At 35.5% G+C, this 23,946-nt stretch overlaps 1 protein-coding gene across 2 annotated transcripts in view; it reads right to left on the bottom strand.

Moving 5' to 3' along the window:
* Positions 1-4,699: 4,699 nt before the first annotated feature.
* The window catches only part of NDC80 (NDC80 kinetochore complex component), a 55,572-nt gene continuing 36,325 nt past the window's right edge, over positions 4,700-23,946 (bottom strand). The window contains exons 13-17 of one of the 2 annotated variants that reach the window (XM_080821934.1): positions 23,340-23,429; positions 12,769-12,861; positions 11,429-11,559; positions 9,430-9,532; positions 4,700-5,123 (exon numbers count right to left, since the gene is read on the bottom strand). In XM_080821934.1, coding sequence (XP_080678060.1) covers positions 4,986-5,123; positions 9,430-9,532; positions 11,429-11,559; positions 12,769-12,861; positions 23,340-23,429 — 555 coding nt within the window. In that variant the 3' untranslated portion in view covers positions 4,700-4,985. The remainder of the gene's footprint in view (positions 5,124-9,429; positions 9,533-11,428; positions 11,560-12,768; positions 12,862-23,339; positions 23,430-23,946) is intronic. The other variant, XM_080821933.1, reaches the window with a different exon arrangement.

Here is a 23,946-nt window from a genome sequence, read left to right as displayed (position 1 = left end):
AGATTTTATTTTTTTAAATTTATTTGACAGACAGAGGTTACAAGTAGGCAGAGAGGCAGGCAGAGAGAGAGGAGGAAGCAGGTTCCTGGCTGAGCAGGGAGCCCAATGCGGGCTCGATCCCAGAACCCTGGGATCATGACCTGAGCCAAAAGCAGAGGCTTTAACCCACTGAGCCACCCAGGTGCGCCCCCCCTCCCGCCTTTTTTTTAATCAGAGGTAGGGAGAGAGAGAGGTGGGGGAGGGCCAGAGGGGTAGGGAGAGAGACAATCTCTGCCCAGTGCAGATCCCGATGTGGTGCTCTATCTCACAACCCTGAGATCATGACCTGAGCCAAAATCAAAAGTGGGATGCTTAACCAACTGAGCCACCTAGGCACCACTTCTCCTCACTTCTTAATTACAAAGGGGAAAATTGTAACTTTGCACATACTAACAAAATCAAGTGATTAAATTACATTAATGGTACCAATAAACATCATGTACCTTTTGATGCAACTTACTGAAAAGAATGTAACATCATCCTATTTAACCATGAGAATAAATTAAGCAAAAATTAAGGGACAGTCTATAACTCGACTGGACTTTTCAAAAATGCCAAGATCATGCAAGTCAAAGATGTGATGACCAGCTCTTCAGCGTAAAGGACAGTAAATAGATTTGACAACTATTGGAATTATGATCCTGGAATGGACCCTGGACTAGGAAAAAAGTCTGAATAAAGGACACTTGGCAAAATTCGAGTGCACTCTGTAGATTAGGTACTCATGTACCAATATTAATTTTGTTTTTGATAGTTGTCTTAAAAGACCTGAGAGAACATGAGGGGTAGGGGGGAGAAGAGCAGAGGGAGAGGGTAGAAGCAGACTCTCCACTGAGCAGGGAGCCCTATGTGAGGTTCAGTCAGGCTTTGGGATCATGACCTGAGCCAAAGGCAGACACTTAACTACTGATCCACCCAGGTGACCCTGTTTTTGATAACTGTCTTATGGTTATCTAAGAGATTGTCAGTGTTTTTGCAAAATATACACTGAAATATTTAGAGGTAAAGGGGTATCACATCTGCAACTTACAAGTGAGTTAAGATAGATCTTAAAAAATGATTATTAGGAAAGGCAGGGGAAAAGAATGATAATAAATCTAGTAAAACATTAGCTAGGGAATTTGTGTGAAGGGGATTATTTGTATTAGTAACATTGAAAGTGAGGTAGAATAATAAAGAGATTAAATAATTGGGAAAAGATTGATTTAATCAAACACTGGGTCAAACATAAGACAGTAATAGTTAACTGATATTCCTAAATGGGATTGGAAAATGTAATAACTCAACAATCTATGACAAAAAGGTGGAACTAGAGGAAGTTACATGAAGGCAGGTTTTGGCCAATATAAGAGAACGTTCTGGCAAGTAGCATTGCTCAACCATCAGATGCTTTGAAATAATTAGCATTTTGGAAGCAGACCTATCCCTGAAAGTATTCAGGACTAGGTGTGTCATCTACAAAAAAATGCCAAGGTTGGTACTCCTTAATGATTGAGAGGTTGAACTATATGATACCTAAAGCTTTTTCTGACTCTAGGATTCTTTGCATTTTTAGCTGGAATGGTATCTAACTCAATGGTGTTAGTTCTGAAGATAAGCATGTCCTTGGGAATTCAGAAGAAAACTGTACAGTGAGGTAAAAAATGTTGAGTGAAAAGTGCCCTGGCAAATTTACTGATTAATTACTTGAACATGTTCTAGGTTATGTGGTTAGACAATCATTTTGTTTGAACTTAGTATGTCTTTTCTGTCGTTTCTAAAGTCACTATTAGGGATACCTGGGTGGTTCAGTTGGTTAAGCATCTGCCTTTGGCTTCGGTCATGATTCCAGGGTCCTGGGATGGAGGCCTGCATCAGGCTCCTTGCTCAGCAGAGAGCCTGCTTCTTCCTCTGCCTGCTGCTCCCCCTGCTTGCGCTCTCATTCTCTCTCTGGCAAATAAAAAAATAAAATCTTAATAAAAATAAAGTCACTATTAAATTGTATTACACTATGAATAATACTTAACTAGTGGTGATTTTTAAAGTAGTGCATCTCAAATTTTAACGTACATACGAACAACTTGGGGACCTTTTAAAGATTCAAGTTTGGATTCTGATTTTGATTCAGTAGTCAAGCCCATTAAATATCTAGAATGAAATATAGATGAAAATCAGTGACGTTGGCAAAGATTTCCTGTGCTTGGCAAAGATTCCTTGAAAACTTGGCAAAGTGTGGAAAAGTATAAAAGAAGCAATAAGTTGGGCTTCATCAAAATTAAAACCTTTTCCTTTTCAAAAGATGCTATTAACAAAGTGAAAAGGCAAGCCATAAACTGGGAGAAAATGTTTCCAAACCAAAGGACTTGTATCAGAACATATAAACAATGTTGCAAATCAATAATAGGAAACAATCCAGTAAAAACATGGGCCAATATTTGAAAAGACACTTCACAATGAAGATATATGTCTGAAAAACAGGCACATGAAAAAATGATTAATGTTAGGGAAGTGCAAATTAACATCACAATGAGATAGAACCATACCCCCTTATGATAGCTAAAATTAAAACGACTGACCATACCACACGTGGGTAAGGATGTGGAGGAACTGTTAAGTCTCATACATTGCAAGTAGGAACATATGGTACCGTCACTTTAGAAAACATCTAAATTTTATAAAAGTCAAATATGCACCTTCCCTGTATGAACTAGCCAGTCCTATCCTAAGTATTTACCCAAGAGAAATGAAATCATTATGTCCATACAAACACTTGTAGTTCAATGTTCATGACTTTATTTGTAAGGCAAAAACTAAAGAATCTCAATGTCCATCAACAGGTGAATGGATAAACAAACTCAGTATATTCATATAATGAACACTAGTCAGCAAAAAGGAATGAACAATTCCAGTGCAATGTGGACCTCAAAATAATCTTGGATCTCAAAATATTCTGAAACCATACAAGGGTACATACTATTCCATTAATCCATAATAACCGAAAGGAGATCAGTACAGGCCTGGAAATAGATGAGGGCAGGTGTTGGGGGAGACGAGATTGCGAAGGGCCACAAGGAAATTTTAGTGGTGATGGATATATTCATTAGTTTTGATGGTTTTATAGGTGTATATGGATGTCAAAACTTACAAAAAATTTAAATATGTATAGTTTATGTCAATACACTATGAAAGGTTCAGATTCTTATTCAGTAGGTTTGGGAGGGGCCAAGAGTCTGTATTTTTTTTTTTAAAGATTTTATTTATTTATTTGACAGACAGAGATCACAAGTAGGCCAAGAGGCAGGCAGAGAGAGAGAGGGGGAAGCAGGCTCCCTGCTGAGCAGAGAGCCCGATGTGGGGCTCAATCCCAGGACCCCGAGATCATGACCTGAGTTGAAGGCAGAGGCTTTAACCCACTGAGCCACCCAGGCGCCCCAAGTCTGTATTTTTAACTAAAACACGAATATCCAGGTGATGCTAATGCTGCTGTTTCCATACTACATTTTGAGGGGCACAGGTGTTTTTGTTATAAATAGATGTGTTGGGGCACCTGGTGGCTCAGTGGGTTAAAGCCTCCGCCTTTGGCTCAGGTCATGATCCCAGGGTCCTGAGATTGAGCCCCGCATGGGGCTCTCCACTCAGCAGCGAGCCTGCTTCCTCCTCACTCTCTGCCTACTTGTGATCTCTGTCAAATAAATTTAAAAAAATAAAATCTTTAAAAAAAATAGATGTGTCATTTGGGTGCACAATAGATGCATATGGCTGGTACAATACTGAATAGTGCAGATAAAATATTTCCATCATTAAAGAAAGTTCTGTTGGATGTTAATGGCCAAGATTCTTGAATACATTGGTAACTATTAATCTTGTCCTATTATCTCCTAACTATAACCTGTTTTTGTTCATCCCACCCTCTCAGGCTACATGCCATCCTTTCATAAAGCTTTGGTGGAATTCCATTTTCAGTTCTTGTATTGCTTACATTTCATTTTATCATGTTCATTTTGCATGAGTTGTAATAAAGTTTGAATAAAAAGTTCAACTAGAGGCAGTTACCAGTTGAATGTGAAGAGCTTCCTAACAATTTAAAGCAAATAATATGTTCCTACATGACTTTTCACCATCCAGAACATTGATATCTCATAGCTCCTGTGGCTGGCTGTGCAGAGTGAGGATTGTGTACGTTACAAATAAGTTCCTCTGTGACTTCTATCCCTACAAAGAGGTGTGACCAGAGGTAAATCAGAACATTTCTAGAAAAGAATTCTTATCTCTAAAATGAGGGGATTGAACTATTTATTTCTTCTGATTATCACATTCCATATTCTTCTGCTCATTTCAGAGTAATGGTGGCACGAAGTCAGAAAGAAATTTAGCTTCCTGGCTCTGCACAAGGAATGAGTTAGACTATGTTTTTTTTTTTAAAGAGCCCTGGCCTTTGTAGAGTGTATACCAGGGACTGGCGAAGTTCATGTAAAGGGCCAGATAATTAATTTTTGGCCCTGCAGTCTAACAAATGTAATAAACATTGCCACTGTACCGTGAAAGTAGTCATAGATGATGTATCAGTGAATGGATGTGACTGCATTTGGCCCACAGTTTGCTGATTCCTGGTTTAGATCAAAATAACTGTCTTCTAACCATCTGAAGTTAGATTGAGAAATAAGGGAAAAACACACTTTGTTGATATAATTTTATTAACTCTGGATACATAATATAACTAGTCTTTCACATCTAAAGATAACAATCTAACAAGTTACCATAATTTCGGGTTATATATACTTTAAATTAACAAACTAGGTTTATAAAAAATATAAAAATATTTCACAGGCTTGGGAAGATATGGTCATAAGACTTCATTGTAAGGAGGGATATAAGATATGTTAGAACCTATTTTTTGAACCTACAAAGGACATTTAAAAATTTACACTGTTAATAAAGTTCTTGTTTAGATAATCAATATTTTATCTTCATTCATCAGAAGGCTTAATTAGAGCAGCTTTCTTCTTATACTTGTCTCCAATCTCTCTAATATTTTCCAAGAGATCTTCAGACATGTATTCTTCATACTCTCTGTCAACTTTAGCAATCTGCTCCTCAAGATGTTTCTAGTAAAAACAATGAGCAATTATTAGCAAAGAAACATTAATTTATTTTAGAGTTTAATTGTGAAAGATATAAACAAGTGGTAACATTTGTAAGAACAGGCAATGTAAGGGATACTCTTTTGTGCCCTTTCCTAATCATATCCCCATTTTTCTTCCCAGAGCCAACCACTCTCCTCAACAATGTCTTGTTTTTCTTTATACTTTTATCCCCCATCCCACACAGATATGTATGTATCTCTGAACAATATACTAGTTTAGTGGTACCTGGTTTTAACATTCATATTTACTGAATGATATTAAATACAATATTCTATGACTTTTTTCCACCCAGTATTTTGATTCATTGATATTAATACAGATAGCTTGTTTATTCATGTACTGCCAAATAGTTTTCTATTGCATGAACATACCAATATTTATTATCCATTTTACTATTAATGAATTTTAGTTTATTTCCATGTGTGGTAGGCTGAATAGCAGCCTCCTCAAAGATGTCCATGGCCTAATCCCCAGAACCTATGAACACATTATCTTACAGGGCAAAGGAACTCTACAGATGTGATTAAGTTAAGGAGTTTGAGAAAAGGGGATCATTCTGCATTATCCTGGTGGGCCCAATGTAATCATAAGGGTCTTGGTAAGAGGGAATCAGCAATGTGAGAGTCAGAAAGAGAAAATGTAAGGACAGAAAAGCAGTCAGAGGGGATAGAAGATGTTGTGCTGCTGGCTTTGAAGATGAAGAGGCTGCAAACCAAGGGGTGTAGGTGGTTCTAGAAAAGAGAAAAGGCAAAGAAATTCCATCTTAGAGTCTCTAGAAAGATTGTAGTCTGGAAGGCCCATTTTACACTCCTGACCTCCAGATATATAAGGAAATAAATCCGTTTGCTTTAAGCCATTAAGTTGGTGGTAATTTGTTATAGCACTAACAGGAAACTAATATGCTGGGTTGTTTTTTACCATTTCAATTATACTATAACAAATCTCAACATACTATATGGCTTAAGAAATTTATTTTCTCACAGTTTTGGAGGCTTGAAGTCCAAAATCAAGATACTGACAGGGCTACTTTCTCTGAAGGCTCTAGGGAAGAATCCTTCCTTACCTCTTACCAGCTTCTAGCAGTTCTGGGCAATCCCTAGTTTACAGCTGTGTCACTCTAATTTCTGCCTCCATCTTCACACGGACTCTTATAAGGATACTGGTCCCTAGGTTGAGGACCTACCCTAATCTATTATGACTGCATCTTAGCTAATGACATCCACAAAGACCTTATTTTCAAATAAGGTCACATGATGAGATTCTGGATACACATGAATTTTGAGAGGATACTATTCAACTAGTATAGTACTAGTACTAATAGTGCTAGTACTCTAGCACACAGTGTAAAAATTTAACTTAATACCTAGAACAGAACTGCACCATTTTATTAGGGATTGCAAATTTGTTTTCTAAAATTGTTAACATCAGTTTGCAACCCCTGTAGGATAAATGAAAACTTGCATTTCTCTATGTTCTTGCTGGCATTTAGTATTTCCAATCTTTAATTTTTTTGCCAATTTCTTAAGGGTGGGAAGTGGTAGATCTTTTCCTGTTTATTGGCCACCTTAGCTTTTAGTGAAATTCCCGTTCAAGTCTTTTGCCCACCTTCTGTACTTATTTTTCAGAGGTCATTATGTATCTGGATACTATTAGTTGTCTTAAAAAATTATTGTTTTGTGGCTTGCCTTTCCACTCTTAAAAAAAAATTATATATATATTTATTTAGAGGGAGTAAACAATTGGGGGGGAGGGGCAGAGGGAGAGGGAAAAGCGACTACCCAGTGAACAGGGAGCTGGATGCGGAGCTGATCCCAGGACCCTGGGATCATAATCTGAGCTGAAGGCAGAAGCCTGACCAACTGAGCCACCCAGGTGTCCCTCCAGTCTTTGTCTTTTGATGTAGAGATCTTAATTTTAACAAAGGTGAATTTATAAATAATTACTTCTGTGGTTTTTACTCTTTGTGTCTAATTTAAGAACTCCTTTACAACTCCTGAGGTGTAAAAATAGTGTCTATAATTTTTCTGACAGTTAAAAATTTAGCCTCACTTTGGGCTGCCTGGGTGGCTCAGTAGGTTAAGTGTCTGACTCTTGATTTCAGCTCAGGTCATGACCTCAGGGTTGTGGGATCGAGCCCCATGTTGGACTCTGTACTGGGAGCGGAGCCTGCTAAAGGTTCTCTCTTCCTGTTCCCCTGCCCCTCTCCCCAGTCCTCATTCTCTCTCCAAAAAAATAAATTTAGCCTCACATTAATTTCTTAATCCATCTTGAAGTGATTTTTTTTTTACGGTTTAAGGTAGGAATTCCAAATCCATTAATTGAACAATTCATTTTACCCCACTAGTCTGCAATATAACCTCTCTTAAAAATACAACTTCTGTCTATGCTCATCCATCTTTTTCCAGACTCTGTCAGAGCTTGGTTTATATGCATCAGTACTACAATGGGTTCGTTATTACGGCTTTATAATAATTTCTGAACATCTTAACAGACAAAAAAGATTTTGTGCACTTCAAGAAGGTAGGAGTCTGGAATAGGAGTCAGCAACTTTTTCCTGTAAAGGTTCTTCAGGCTTTGTGAACCAAATGGCCTTTGCTGCAACTGCTCAACTCCGCCACTGTAGTGGGAATGCAGCCATAAAGAGTATGGAAGTGAATGAAGTGTCTGTGTTCCAATAAAACTTATTTACAAAAGCAGCCTGTGGGCACAATTTGGCCTGTGGGCTGTAGTTTGCTCTCTCCCAGTCTAGAATATCAAGACACATATAGGACCTGCATGGGGCTACAACCAGGAACTGCTCAAGGAAACGTTTTACCTCAGAGGAAAAATACCCCATTTAAAGATACCATTAGATCCACAGTCCTCTGTTTTCTACAGTCTAATTTTATCACTTGTAAAATTTCCTCACATTATGTTTTAAAGATGATTGGTTGACTTTAGGGGCTCCTTCCATAGTTTACTGGCTATTTGTAATTTTTACATAGTGCAAAGTAAGTGCTCTGAAAATGCTGTCTGATCTTCTTGAACAACAATGAACTAAATAGAAACTAAAAAGTAATAATCATTAGGGTTTCAAATCTAACTTCATGTTAACTGAGTAAAACTTTAACAGTTGTGGTTTCCTTTCACATAAATCCCTTGTGATAAATCACTATCGGATTAACACTGAGGTCAAACTAATTGTTATAGATAATAGAAATGTGAAGATGTTGGCAATGATTTAGTACAACCCTCTCATTACACAGATGGAGAAAGTGAAGACCAAAAGAAGCAAAATGATATATATAAGTAGACTTTCTCAATTTGAGCCAACCATCACAGGTTGTGAATGAATTTTCCTCTTATGCATTTATTAAACATCATCCTTGAGAGAACAAGAAAGTAATTACTCATATAATTATCTGGTCTGTGGTTCAAATTAACAATACTTGTTGAAAAAGAACCTATGAAAGGTTATAGAGCCACTAAGTGGGAAGAAGCCAGGTTTTCTGATGTAGGATCCAGCCTATTTTTCTTAGTTCTTTTCACCAAGCACTGAAGAACACTAGCAAACAAGAAAATGCAGTTCAATGTCTTTTAGGAGAAAGGAGGAGAAACAGCATATCACATGCTATTTTCAATAAATGGAAGACTAACAATGTGATATAATGAGGTTTCTTTCTCTTAAACTATTCACAATTGTTAATATATTATCACCTAATAGACTACCCAGGAATTTTAAAGGTTAGCAGTTTAGCTTGGCTTCTGGGCTCTGTACTGCAGGTTAGAGGAACAATATTATTGTTGAACTTTTAAGCTATGCTTCATGTTTCATAAGTACTTTATTCTATATTTTATAAGTACTTTACACAAAATTAATGGAAAGGAAAAATATTTGTCATAACACATGCTCTTTCATCTTAATCTTATTGAAATCTTAAACGTGTTGATATGTTTTCAGTATGTAGAATGTGGCCTGGTGCATGATTATATACTACTGATGTAATAAATACCATTATATGTTGTTTATGTTGTTGTTATATGAACATTATATGTTCACATATATAACATTATATGTTATGTTTATGTTGTTATGTGAACAAAACAGATTGTTTTATGAAATGCAGATGCTCCTTACACACCACTAAACAGGACTCTTCTGATAACTTTTTACTAGAACATATTTTCCATAGAAATAAAATTTATCATTTAATTTCTATAGAAGCAAAATAGAAATACAGTTTTAAAAAGCTTCATTAGAATGTAGGAAAGACCTTCATACACTTACCTCCACAGACCCTACATGTGTAGCAACCATCTCTAAAAGACGCTGCAAGTTATTTCCCACTTTTCGTCGTTCTTCAGTTGTGGTTTGCACAACTAGTTGGTATCTGTAGAATAAAAACTCTTGCTTGAGTTGTCTAGGAATAAAAACCTAATCCATCAGTTCTAGTTAGCTCACTTCTCCTTTTCATATTCAATAAACGCAGACTGTGTTTGGTATATGCGCTGTTTGCTTCTCAGCTATTAAGACGGAAAAACATTTTCAAAGATCTTTTGCAAGCAACAAAACAAAACAGCACCAAAACCTTGTGCGTTAACATGCAAAACTTGGGAGCAAATGGTCTTCACTGAATCTCCAAAAGCGTTGTAAACTTAAAAGCTTTCAGGGAGAAGGCATTCAATACATTCGAATGGGGAGTGGGAGTCCCGTTTTTATGTATGCAAATCCAAATTAAAAGCAAAGACTGCAAGCCAAAAAAATGCTTCAGCTGAGTTTTTTTATCCCTAAACTACAAATAAGCAAATGAAGAGGTGTGATTTTCTTAAGGGTTGTACTTCTAATCTCAAAGTCAGAATTTTTTAGTTGAGGGTCACTTAATTAAGACTTTAAAAAAAAAGGGCTACGGATTCAGTATATTGACTTTCTATAGGTTGCATGAGAAAATTATATACACAAAGGCAGAATACTCTTTAAAAAAGGATGTCACCATTTTAGTTACTGTTAATACACAATGTGGCTAAAACTCTTTCTATGTAAGTTTTAAAATAATATGGAAACCAAGAGGGAAAACTTGACAATGTGTAATTTGATAATGAAGAACTAAGACATGTAACATATAGAGTTAGTTCTGTTGCTTTTTGGAAACACTTATTTGTTCCATTTGGATTGAAGTATTATGTAGCAATTTGACCATAATGCAAAAATTTGTATTTGCTTATGACATTTCTTTCCTTTTTTTAAGTTTGTTTGTTTGTTTATCTATTTATTTTTAGTATCTCTACACTCAGTTTGGGGCTTAAACTCACAATCCTGTGATCAAGAAAGAGTTGCATGCTTTAAAAAAAAAAGTTGCATGTTCTTCAGCTGAGTCATACAGTTGTCCCTATGCAATTTCCTTCTTGAGAAACACTAAATGAATGCAGAAAACTGCCCTCAGCTGAATCCAAATGCAAAGGAATATAAAAACATATAAACACACACCTCAAATGTGTACCAGCTCCTTTAATTCATTACATTATGTGATGAGTCACATGCATCCACATCTGGTGTTAAAACTTCCCATCTGATTTTGGATAATTCTCCTTCCACCTCATTTCAATAATTTAAAAGCTGCAACCCTTTGAATGCCCCTTTCCCAGGCAAACTTCAGGACTCTTTAAGATAAAGTGTCATATTTATCATAGCATTTATGTACTTCTTAAACATTTAATATATGTACAATTGTGCTAACATTTTAGTTAGGTTCCCATCTTTTGTTTATGTGTGTCACTGATTTTGAGTGTTGTGCCCAATCCCAATTTTACTGTAAGTTCTGATTTTTTATTGCATGATTTTGCAGTGTGGTGATTATTATGAGGGCACATAATGTGTATACAGCACAATGATCATATAATTTATAGCACACAGTTTGTTGTATATATAATTTCTAGAAAGTATAAATATCTTAAAAATAGTAACAAATAGCCAAAGTCTTTAAACTGATTGAAAATTTTATGCTATTTTCAGTGTTTAAAAGCCATTTATTAATTAGATATAAAAATAAATGCTTTCTTAGGGGGCAATAGCTATAATAGTAGCAGAATACGTTTAGGGACAGTATTTCAAGTTACAGGCTCTTTCTGTGTTCACTACTTCCTCTTTCCCAAGTAGCTCTATAATATAAATTAAAGCTAATAAACATAGATCTGGTTTTACAGAAATGTTAATCTGAAATAATTAATTAATTAATTAATAATTAATTAATCTGAAATAAACATTATAAATCTTGGTTACATGAACTTACTCTCGCTGAATAGCATCTAATTCATTCATAGCTTCACTGAGGCCCTCGTTAACAGCGCTCTCCAGCAGATGCTTGTGTTTCTCCAAGGACTCCAGCTCACTGGCACATTTTTTGTCCTCTTCTTCAGCTTCCTATCAAGATTAGCGTATGGTTATCATTTTTAATGTTTGTGTTCTATATACTCCATATACTATACTCCACATACCATATATATGTAACACATTAAAAAAATCAGGTTGTACCATCATTTATATTCTCAGAATGTGTACTGTTTTACATGTACGAGACTTTAAAAAGCTTCTTTGGAAATTTTATACTGTAAACCTAAATATGACCTTCTCAACAGGCCTTATATGGAATTCATTCAGCGGTATTTTCAGGTAGGTACTATAGGAAACCTTAGGATACTGATTTAAATATTCCCTATGATCATCAAGAGGTATTTTATACATGCAAAAATGTGGGTAACTTTCACACTACCTTTATTTCACATATGTGAAATATGCACAGGAAAAAGAGCCCAAAGTCATCAACTCTTAGGATAAGATGAAATACGAAAGCCTTTCACTGAAGTGCTTTAAGAGGACAAATGCAAGTACTGTCATGGAGAACATACGAAAACAACAATGATTACCAACTGGCTCATATTTCACGTGTAGATCATATTACTGTGGTATATTTTCTAAAAATTTCTCACTGCTTAACAAAATGTATAGGCCCTAAATGCAATACAAGGCCAAGAGAAAATCTCCAATTCCTAATACTTTGTTGGTATAACTAAGTAAAAGATATTAGTATGACTAAAATTCTCTTGTAAGTTATATAAATGGTAATGAATAGTCACATGAGTGCTTCCCTAAGTAAAACACTGGTGAGAAGGTGGATGGATTAGAGGTGGTGGGAAAAGAATCTATTATTTAACCCACATTCTAAATTTCATATAAAATATCTTTGTGATTTGGCCAAGTTAGTCAGTTTGCTATAACTCTTTACAGGCAATCACATATACAAAGCCTTATTGGAGGTTTATGATTTAGGAGTACTTAACACTAAATTTCTAAAAAAGGTAGAAGAGATTACATTTAAAACATGTTTTGGTCTTACAAGGATACAGAATCTCATATTCAAGTCTAAAATATTAATGAAACAGTAAACGTGTTCTCGTGTGAAACAGCCCAATTCCAGGAAAAAAACTCTTTAAAAGGACAAAGTAACTCTTTATAATAAACTTTAGAAGATTAGACTACACTTAAACACAAGTTATAGGATATAGCTTAAATGTTTACTGAGATTAAGAATAGGTCAAAGCTTACCTATGCAAACTGTGGCAAAGTTCTTACCTTAACCTTTTGTTGGTAAAGATCGTCCAGCTTTTGAACTTCTTCTTTCAGAGTTCTTACACCTCTCCTGCTTTCTGTTATCATTGTATTTAACTTGGAGAATAAAACTTGGGTTGAGAAATCATAACCATACACCAAAAACATTTTAGTAAGTTATAAAACTTTCATATTACTGATTGAACCATGTTATTTCTAGTCCTTTTGGATTCTCACCTATCATTTGTTCCCAGAATTTATTATTCCCCAAAGAGGAGTTAAATAAAAACAAACACACAAAAAGACATATTTTTTTTTAATGTACAATATTAAAATACAGAGTTAGTTAGGAATAAAAAGTCTGGCTTAATTCCCAGTAAAAGAAGGATACCAGGTACTTTTCTACTAGTTGCTGTGGGAGTGTTTGTAAGCAATCTTATATAGTATTATAAATATTACATGTATTATATACATTCTGAACATTTTTATATTAATTTGTTAATACATATAAGTTGTTTTTGCCTTCTAGTTTTGAAGTCTAGATTTACTTAGATTTCATCTCTTTTTATTAGTTATCTAGCTTTCCATTTGTGTGTTTACTTACTAGGATATTAAAGAGAAGTTTTCATATTGATTTTATTGGATGTTTTCTAACTGGTTATTAATCAATGGATTCTCCCAAACAGTAATAAATTTAACATATTTAATCTTATTAAAGTTTGAGCTTTAAGATCTGTTGAAACCAAAATTAAAGAAAAAAAGTGTTTCCAAAGTTACCAGAAATTAATATAGAATGTTTTCCAGCTAGGGTAAGAAAATATTTGCTGTAGGAAATAAAAAACAGAAAAATATATCTATAAGCTGGATCTTTCTTTAAAAGGATGATTCAACACATACATGAAGTCACAAAAAAATTATGTATACATATTTTGAGGAGAAATTTAGTGAAGCAATTGTTGTTTGGTATATGATAGGATGGTAAAGTGACTACATATTTATTAGAGAAACTTGCATATACTTCTCATTCAATTATCAAAAGTCTATAAAGAATATTCCTTTTCTATTTTACAAATGAGAAGAGTTGGCTAGAATGAATGCTATCCATGTAGGATCATACAGAGAGCACATGCCCAGAACTCCAACCTAGACGTTCTAACTCCAATCAGCTCAGCTGATTAAGCGTCTGACTCTTGATCTTGGCTCAGGTCATGATCTCAGGGTCATGGGATCAAGCCTGTGTTGGGCTCTATGCTGTGCATGGAGCCTGCTTAAGATTCTCTCTCCCCTCTTCCTCTGCCTTCTCCCCGCCCCCCCCCAAGATTAAAGTTACTGAAGCTATTCGAGCAGGAACAATTTTTCTCTACCCTTAAGGTTCTTTTGGCTGGTTTAAGAATTTAACCGACATAAGAATGATTAACAGGAGAAAACCAAATTTAATTTTGTATGTATGGGGAATGCACAAAGACATGAGATTCTAAAGAAAACCAAAAGGAAGTATATTTGTCATCGTGAGCTAAAGATAAGGGGGTAGGGGTCTGGGATTTCAAGAAAAGGAAAGCAATTCATAGGAAGATGGAAGAGTTAATGTTTGGTAAACAAATGTTTTCTAGGCCACACAGACACAAATGGGACATAGAGAGGAATTTTAAGAAAGAGACTTTGCTAAGTTCCTCACTGTCTACCATCCCTAGTTTATATTATACTGTAGTTATCTATGGTGATATCTCCCTTCTGGGAGGAGGGCCTTTAATTCCTTTAGGCAATTAGGGGGTAGGTGGAGATCAAAGTTTCTTTCAGAGGCTTTTGGGTATTGAATACTTTCAGTTCTGAATAAGCTGCATGCCAAAGTGGCACATCTTGGGGTGATTTGCCCTTGACACCTACACTATAAACTTCCTGTTTAAAGATAAGTTACTTCTGAAGAAAGTGCAGAATTAAACAAGCTGTTTCATTAAATTTATCTGCAGTAAGACCACTGCATAGCCAAATAATCAGAACTTCCACTAGGAAGTCATGTTTGTCAAAATCATGTTTACTTAATCTCTGAGCAGCTTCTAACTTTCATGTGAGCTTTGCTAAAATTTCATCAATTAAACATTCTCACCCCTCCCCCAACCCTATTACAGAAATATACATTTCCACTGTAGTAAATAAGGGAAAAACTAAGGAAAATAAAAATTACTAATAATTCTATATTCCCAAAGAACTGTTATTAATATTTGGTATACTTCCTCCAGTATTTTGTTCATTCATTCAGTAAACAACTGTCCAACAGCTTATAAGCAGAGAAGATATCATTAGTTACTTTAGTTAGAAAATTTTTTTCTTCTGTCATTGAGAAGACAGAAGCCACTAGATTGGATTTCCATTACTTCCTGTCTCCCAACAACCAAAATATTTCTGAGACCCTTCTTCCTTCCGTCAGTTTCAGGATGCATGATACCCATTTTCCTCATGAAGAGAACCCCTTTACCTCTTCTCTAGACCCCAAGCCTTGGTATTTCTTCATGAACTACATTCAAATCCATCAATACCTTTCACTCCTAATTTTTTAAATTTATTTTTTAAACTAATTTTTTAAACTCTTTTCCTTGAACTCATTCTTTCACCTTTAAACTCAAACAACCCCCTCCCTCACTCCCTGAAAAATGAAAATCTTTCCTATACACCACCTTCTAACTACTGTTCCATCTTATCTCCTTAGACTCAAATTTTGTGATGATCTAATTGTAACATTCCATAGAAAGTAGACTATTAATACTATAGTATCTTCTGCTACTACCATTCAAATTTCAATCCACAGCAATATGCTTTCTGGCTCCTCTGCTTCATGAAGTTGCCTTTGCAAAGATCACCATTAACAAATTGTTTGCTAAAGTCAAAGAACACCTTTCATGATTTATATCTGAGTGACATATTTAGTTGATCAATTCCTTCTGAAATCCCCTTTTTGGTTTCTACGACCATGGAAGCTCCTTTAAGTCCTGGGAGGTCCTTCTAACTCTTCCTTATAGATTTCTCTTTCTCTGTTTGTACTTTGGATGTGAATGTTCTCCCAGGATTCTGATCTTGGCTGTATTCTCATCTGCTCATTTGGGAGAGCTTGCTCGTTCATTTTCACACCTGCGAAATTTCTTGGCTTTAATTAAATGCATGCTAAGTAATACATATTTATATTTATGTACACAGTCCAACTGCCTACAGGACAGTCTCCACTCTGATGTTCTAGAGAGCTGAAACTCAGTATATCCCAGACTGAAATTTTTTCTTCTACAACCTTCTCTTGTATTATCAAGGGTCTAGAATATCACCACCAAAAGATTCTCTCCTTGACCAAACTACTCAGCTCTTCTGAACTCTCTTCTCAAAGAGAGTTTCTCTTTGGCTTCTGTGTTTGTCTTTGATTGTCCAGTTTTAGCAAGAATCATGCTTAGACAGTTTAATTAGAATCCCTAACCTCAATATCTAATCAAGTCCCTTCAACATCCTCCAGCTGGTGTCTGATCACCTTGGCCTGCTTTCAGCAAGAACACTATTAGGCTGGTTTAGATAGTATCGTCCCTTACCCCTAGAGTTTCTTCTCAGTAATTCTTTAACCACTGATCTGCACTCTACTCTCCTAGATTACAATTCCCTTTTTGTTGTTGTTGTTGTATTTGGAGTTGAGCCCGATCTCTCTCACCTACTATAAAACCTCTTTGTAATGGTCCCCCTTGAATGAAGTCCACCTTACTTCCTTTAACAAGTGTCATAAATAATTTTTTTTCTTTAACATCATATACCAAAGCTAGACATCTGAACATTCTTAATTCCTCTCTTCTGTAACCTTCACATCCAAATGGACCAGTAAATTACATTGTTTCCATCTTTAAATCTCTTTTTTCCACCCTCACTGAAATAGCCTTGGATTGAGTCTTTACCATTTATCACTTGGGATACTGTTAGGTCTCTGAAATGTATGCCTCTAGTTTCATGTACTTCTAAACTAGCCTTCATACATTATGGGGCTTACTGTAATACAAGGGTGTTATGCCCTGACTTAAAAATCTTCAGGGGCGCCTGGGTGGCTCAGTCAGTTAAGCGTCTGACTTTTGATTTTGGCTCAGGTCATGATCTCAGATTGTGGGATTGAGCCCTGCGAGGCTCACATCCAAATGGACCACTAAATTACATTGTTTCAATCTTTAAATATCTCTTTTACATCCTTACTGCAATAGCCTTGGTTTAAGTTTTTTACCATTTATCATTCAGGATACTATTAGGCTTCCTAACTGTGTGCCTCTAGTCTCTTTCCCCTTCTGCAGTCATTTGGAGCTCTCTTCTATTTGCTAAATGGGATGCTGCCTGACTTATGAATTGTTGAACAAAGTCAATTAGATCTTCAGATTTATTCACTTCCTTACAAAACTAGAAAATGCGACTCTAGAAGCATTTCAAAGTTCATCTGTTTCTTTTTACCAGTCCCCAAACCTTCCCTATTTATTTTAAAAGTCTTGTAACTTGTATTCTTTCCCGTGTCTTTGAGATGTAAATGTTAAAGTACAACTTCAGGGATAATTCTTATCAGGAAAAAAATGAAAAAAAAAAACCATTTAAAACTTAGTTTAAGCCATCCAATCAAGTAGCCTTAAATTACTCTACCAGATAAACAACTTAGATACAAATTCTTTTTAACTAGTAAAACAGAGGCCAGAAGGTCTCTGTTTATATCTGTCTATATGTTTACGTGTGTCTATTATAAGTGCATTTAAGTTGTGTGGTATTTTTCTACCTCTAAAATTAGTTTGTAAAAAAGCTCTATTTAATTGACCCTAAACTAAGTGCTTAAATAAATTCAGTATTCATAAAAAGTAAAAAAATAAATAAATAAATAAATAAATAAAAATACAATGGAAACTAACCCAAATGCTTTCTGAATTCACATCACCTAAGAAAATATTCATTATTAAGGTTAACTTAAGTTTGTTTAACTAAAATAAACTTTTCTTTCAAGTTATAAACATTGAATAAAATGCATACATACAAGTCTGATTCCACCTGGGTTTATCGATCAAATCAGTTTATGTTATCTCTTTACAAAACTTGTCAGCAAGAAAAATTATCTCGGGATGATGACTGACTTTGTCTAACGTCTAATGAAATTTTGGTTGGTAATCTAAACACAGTAAAGAACAAGGAAATTAAAGGGATATAAAAAGATAAAAAGTTTTTAGGTGAACTTTTAAATAGTTTCCCCGAATCTTTTTGGTAACCTGGAAACTTAAAGTTTTGCTAGGTTAAGTTAAATGAACAGTTAAGTTAAATTCATTCACTATTCAGATCATTTCCAAATAAGATAAAATACTAACACATTAGTTACTGAATATTGGTTTATCTACTTTTTAATTCCTTTTACACAGGAACTAAAGATATGTGGATTTACTAATAAACATGTGTCATGTCCCTGACAAATTTTCTGTGAGAAAACACGTTTCTAGAAATCATAAAGAAGTATTTATTAGTCTGCTAATCTACAGAATGGTAATGTAAAAGATGGTTTATAATTTCTTACTTTTTAGATTTCACTAGAAATTAAAAGTTTTTAATGGTAGAAATTTTAATATGTATAATTAAAACTGGTAGAAATAATAAGGGAAGGACATTCTATGTGTGGTCAAGGTTGTAAGATTGGAATGAATTTAATTAAGAAAAAGAGGTGGTTTTTTTTTGGTCTTTTTTAAAAAAAGATTTTACTTATTTATTTGAGAGAGGAGAGAGATCACAAGTGCACGTGTGTGTGTTGGGGGGGAAGGGGCAGAGGGAGAAGATGACTCCTGCTGAGCAGGCAGCCCCATACGAGGCTTGATTTGTACACCATGCTTACAAGTCTCCAGTAAAGCAATTTTAAAAAGAGATTTTATGGTCAATCGCTTTTCTTGCTATTCTTATGTAAATAATGAGACCAAGTTTAATGCAAATAAATTACTTTTACCATGGTTATCTTCAGTAAATATGGGTGTAATTGCAGAGAGAAAAATTAGGTTTGAACCTTTGTAGATATTAAATTACAATCCTGTTATCTTTGAAGTTTTGTTATATACCTATAAATCAGACTAGGTCTTGGATTATTCTAATTTCCTCACACATCTGACTATGACTTTCCAAATTAATGTTTCCAATTTCTCCTCTGACTTCTAATTTGGAATTACTAAGAACAAAGACTGCCTTGAATCTCCTTGAAAGAGACTATTACTACCTCCTTACCACCCTGATGGCAGCAAAACTTCAGGGACCTGAACCCTAGACATAGCGTCTCACAGCTGAAGAAGGTTCTGCCTGACTTTTGGTCCTGTGCAAATGATGGAGACCTCCAAAGCAAATGAAGATTAACTAAGAAGACAAGTAGCTGACAGTAAGATAGACTGTTTCCTCCCAAGATGCTGGATCAGGACTTCATACCTTATCTAAACATGACACCCTCTATTCTTCTCTTTCTTTATTTTGGCATTGGCCTGGAAGGATAAAGCCATCATCTGTATTTCCTAGGCCACTGCTAAGCGAGCTTTTCTCTGGTATTTGGAACAACTTTTAATTTCAGGCTAGGAGAAAACCTAACTGACCCCTGGTTTGTACGGGTGAATGCAGCAATCCCTGTGATTTAATCCATTAATGGGACAGCCTTACAGGAACGATTTGGGCCCCAACAGGGTTTTTCTTTGTCTGTGGTGGTTGTTATTCTGGCTGGGCCTATGAATGCCTGAATGGCTAATATATAATTGAACAATGCTTCTTAGGTTATTTAATTGTGCCTCTAACTATCCACAAACTGAGATACCTCACTGGTCACCTCCCTAAATTTAAATTGTCAAGGCAGAAGGGATTTACATGACTCAAAGGCATTCATGACTCAAAATTAGCTTACTTTGACTCTGGCCAAAGTTGTTCTTGGAAATAGGATAGCCCTTGATGATCTTTTAGCCAAGCAGGGAGGTACTTGTGTTGAGGTCAACATTACCTGCTGCACCTGGACTAGTAATTCTGGGGACGCTGAAAACCAGTTATGTAAGATCACTGAGGAAGCCACTTTTAAAAAGGTGACTTGGTGTCGGTCCTGGGGATCATGGTTGTAAAGGCACTCCAAACACTGGGAATTACCTTATTTATTATAATTATAAAAATTTCCTAGTGTTGTATTCTCTCAAAAGCTTTAAATGTGTTTGCAGTCTTGAACTACCAAGCAAATGATCTCCCTAGGACTGGTCAGCCTGGAGTTTCCTGGTTAACATGAGTGAGGTAATCCACCTAATAAGACCCTTTATCTTTCAAAGGGAGGTGAAATCTTGCCTGAAATTTTTTTTTTTTTTTTTTTTTTTTTAGTTTATGACTTCTTCATCCTGCCTTAAAAATTGTTTTCCTTTCTGTAGTCCTTTAGAGTTCTTATCTACTTGTTAAATGGGATGCTGCCCAATTTTTGACTTGCTGAATAAAGCAATTAGATCTTCAAATTTACTCAGCTGGAATTTTGTTTAACATTGTTTTAGTTATTTTAATTCATTAATTTATGATTAACCATTACTATTTCATTTTTTAAAAAAGATTTTATTTATTTATTTGACAGACAGAGATCACAAGTAGGCAGAGAGGCAGGCAAAGAGAGAAGGAGAAGCAGGCTCCCCGCTGAGCAGAGAGCCCGACTCGGGGCTCGATCCTAGGACCCTGGGATCATGACCTGAGCCGAAGGCAGAGGCTTTAGCCACCCAGGCACCCCTAGCCATTACTATTTCAAATAGCTATTTTACCTTATGCTATCTTAATTTGGTTAAACTGTCAAATTTTAAAAACTGTTTTAGTCTTTGAAGTATATGACATTACTGGGCTTTCCTTTTTCTCCCCTAGTTTTGAGATATAACTAATATATACCATTGTATAGGTTTAAGGTATACAAAATAATGATTTAATATATGTATACTATATGAAATAATTACCACAGTTAATTTAGTTAGAGGCAGAGCTTTCCTTAAAGTCTTCCCTACTTCGGCTTTTATAGCATTTTTCTTCCTATGACTGTTCTCTATTTTATCCACTTCTTCGTCATCTTTTTTTTTTTCTTTTTTTAGATTTTTATTTATTTGAGAGAGAGAGCATGAGAAGGGGTAGGGTCAGAGGGAGAAGCAGACTCCCTACTGAGCAGTGAGTCTGATGGGAGAGCTGATCCTGGGAGTCCAGGATCATGACCTGAGCTGAAGGCAGTCACTTAATCAACTGAGCCATCCAGGTGTCCCTTGTCCTCTTCTAAGAGTTTTCCCCAGAATCTCCTTCCTTTGTCTATCTCTTAAGTAGTGTTGTTTCTCAAGATTTGATCCTCTGCCACTTTCCTCTACACAGTCTCAGAAATATCATCCACATTTGGGTTTAAGAACCACCTATATGGTAAAGACTTTGAAATCTGTATTTTCAGACCTAATCTCTCCCCATGTTCTGAATCTATTACTTTGGCTTCCTTTTGGATGTCTGTGTTCTGCAGATGGCAAGCTCAATATCACTTGTACTGGGCTGGTTAGTTGCACTCATTTTTCCTCCCCAAGGTTGCCCACACTGGAAAAAATGGAAGTTACTGTTGGTACTTCTTTTCCTCCCAGCTTTTACAGTCTGCCAAAAATTGCTTGAGGTCTACCTCAACATTTCCTAAATCTGTCCCCTTCCTTCTATTGCTACTGTAATACTTTGGTTTTAACTTCTTAACAATTTCAGGTGCTTCCCCTCAAGTCACTTTTTTCTATGACCAAAAGGGTTTTGAAAAATGAGAACCTGATTAGTGTAACTGCAGGTCAGTCTTTTCCTCCAAATGGGAGTTTATACTTCATTCAAACTTGTTATATTTACCTACAGCCTATACTATAGTATATCCTATACTATATAGTAGGCATTAAAAAAAAAGTTTTATCAATTTCAGAGAGACAGAGAGGGCGTGAGCATGGAGGGCAGTGGGCAGAGAGAATCTCAAGCAGACTCCCCATTGGGTATGGTGGAGTCCTGACCCCAGGACCCTGAGATCATGACCTGAGCTGAAATCAAGAGTCAAGGATTAACCAACTGAGCCACCCAGGTGCCCTACCTATATATAGCAGGCATTTTATAACTCCCTGGGGTGTCCCTTCCAAGTTTTCCTGCCTACGGCTTTTAAAAAGTTTCAAGTCAGTTTGAAAGTCTGCAGGTTTAGTGCCCATTCCAATGAAAGAGAGAAATCAAACTGAAGGAACTTAAGTGAAGACTTCATCTTAAATAACTCACACACCTGCAGAGTACCTGTTAAAGTAGTCCTAGTTCCTTATCTTCTTTCCATTGTGTGATGTTATAGAAACCCCAAACAATAACAATAGTATCATGAAAAGGCCCACCTATCTAATGTTAAAAGTTTGCTATATATTTTTGAGTGGGAATTCTTTCTAATACAAAGTAAGTTTTGATAGAATTTGTTAACTTGAAAAAAATATGCGTTACTTGCATAATTTGTGAAATGCATAGGTTTTATTTCCAGATGAGAAAAACAAATTTCTATTCTGAGTAAAGACAGGATTTTGTACCTTGAGATGCCACAATACTAGTTGAAGAGCTGAATTAACTAGAGTTTTCCTTCAGTTGTTTGGTGTCATATAAACAATACCTTTTGTGTGCAGTTGAGAAGTAGCTTCTTAATCAACTTTAACAATATTTAAAGGTTACTGAATCAATAGTAGTGTTATCTTTCGGGGATATTGGTTGTATTATATTTCAAGTATCTTAGAAGAAGGAACTTTCTGAAACCTATTTTTGGAAGTAGACTTCTATTGGCATTTGAGTTCCCCTGAATTTCATAGTGCAGAATGAAAAATGTGGTTAATAAAAATCTCTTAATTTATCATAGCTACTTTGCCTCAAGCCCCAAGTGATACACTACTTTTAAGGTAGCCATCTCAAATTCCTTATAGTATAAAGAGATATTAAGGGGCGCCTGGCTGACTCAGTCCAAAGAGCATGCAAATCTTGATATCAGGGTTGTAAGTTTGAGCCCCATTTTGGGTGTAGAGATTTACTTAAATAAATATAAAACTCAAAAAGAAAAAGGGATATTAAATTATCTGAAGTTGAAGGAGATAATTCTCCATTTATTTTTATTTTTATTAAAGATTATATTTACTTATTTGGCAGAAACAGACGCAGCAAGAGAGGGAACACAAGCAGGGGGAGCAGGAGAGGGAAAACCAGGCTTCCTGCTGAGCAGGGAGCCCAATGCAGGGCTCCATTCCAGGACACGGGGATCATGACCTGTCCTAAAGGAAGACACTTAATGACTGAGCCACCCAGGCGCCTGGGCAATTCTTCATTTAAAATCAAGGATTATTTACTCAGTATTTTATTATTTCATCATCAATGACATGTGTAGCCTAGGATGTTTCAGTTATTTTAAAAGTTACTTCAAATGTTTCTGAGTCAAGGGTATACTCAATTCTCCTTTTACATAATATCTTAAAAATTCATTACTTAAAGCTATAAATTCATTCCTTAGAAACTACAAACCATCTTTAAGAGTTAAAAATCTTATTTTTGCTTTTAAAAACTACATTTTTGTTACTTACCTGTTCTAAAGTATCCTCTAACCCCATTTTTTTATTTAGAGCTTTATTAATTTCTTCTTCAGTTTGGTTCAAGAGTTCCTTGAGTGGTACCTATAAAATACATAGGAATATGCATTACATATGATATATGTAAGTACAAAAGCTCTCATGAGGCATCTATATCTTGCGATAGAAGGAGCCACTTTTGGAGGAAAAAAAGTGAAGCCATTTAGTTTTTACACTAAATTAATACACCATAAATAAGACAATAAAAGTAATTTTTTTCTTTAAAGATTCATTTATGAGAGAGAGAGAGGGAGAAAGAGGCATGCAGGGGTAGGGCAAAGGAAGAGGGAGAGAATCTCAAGCAAACTCCCTACTGAGCAAGAAGCCTGACTCCGGACTTGATCTTTCGACTCTGAGATTATGACCTAAATAGAAACCAAGACGATGCTCAACCTAGTGAGTCACCCAGGAGTGACAATAAAACTAATTTTCAATGTAATTTCTGTAACTATAGAATGCAACTTGCTTTTGGTTTTGAATACTTGCAAAATTTTAGATTTGCTTATGGATTCTGGGGATTCATTGCTATTATTCAAATATTTTATAAATACACTTATTTTAA

Source organism: Martes martes (genome assembly GCF_963455335.1).
Source record: "Martes martes genome assembly, chromosome: 13".
Classification (NCBI taxonomy): Eukaryota; Metazoa; Chordata; class Mammalia; order Carnivora; family Mustelidae; genus Martes; species Martes martes.
Note: the sequence above shows the minus strand (reverse complement) of the source record. Positions and strands in the feature narration are given on the sequence as shown.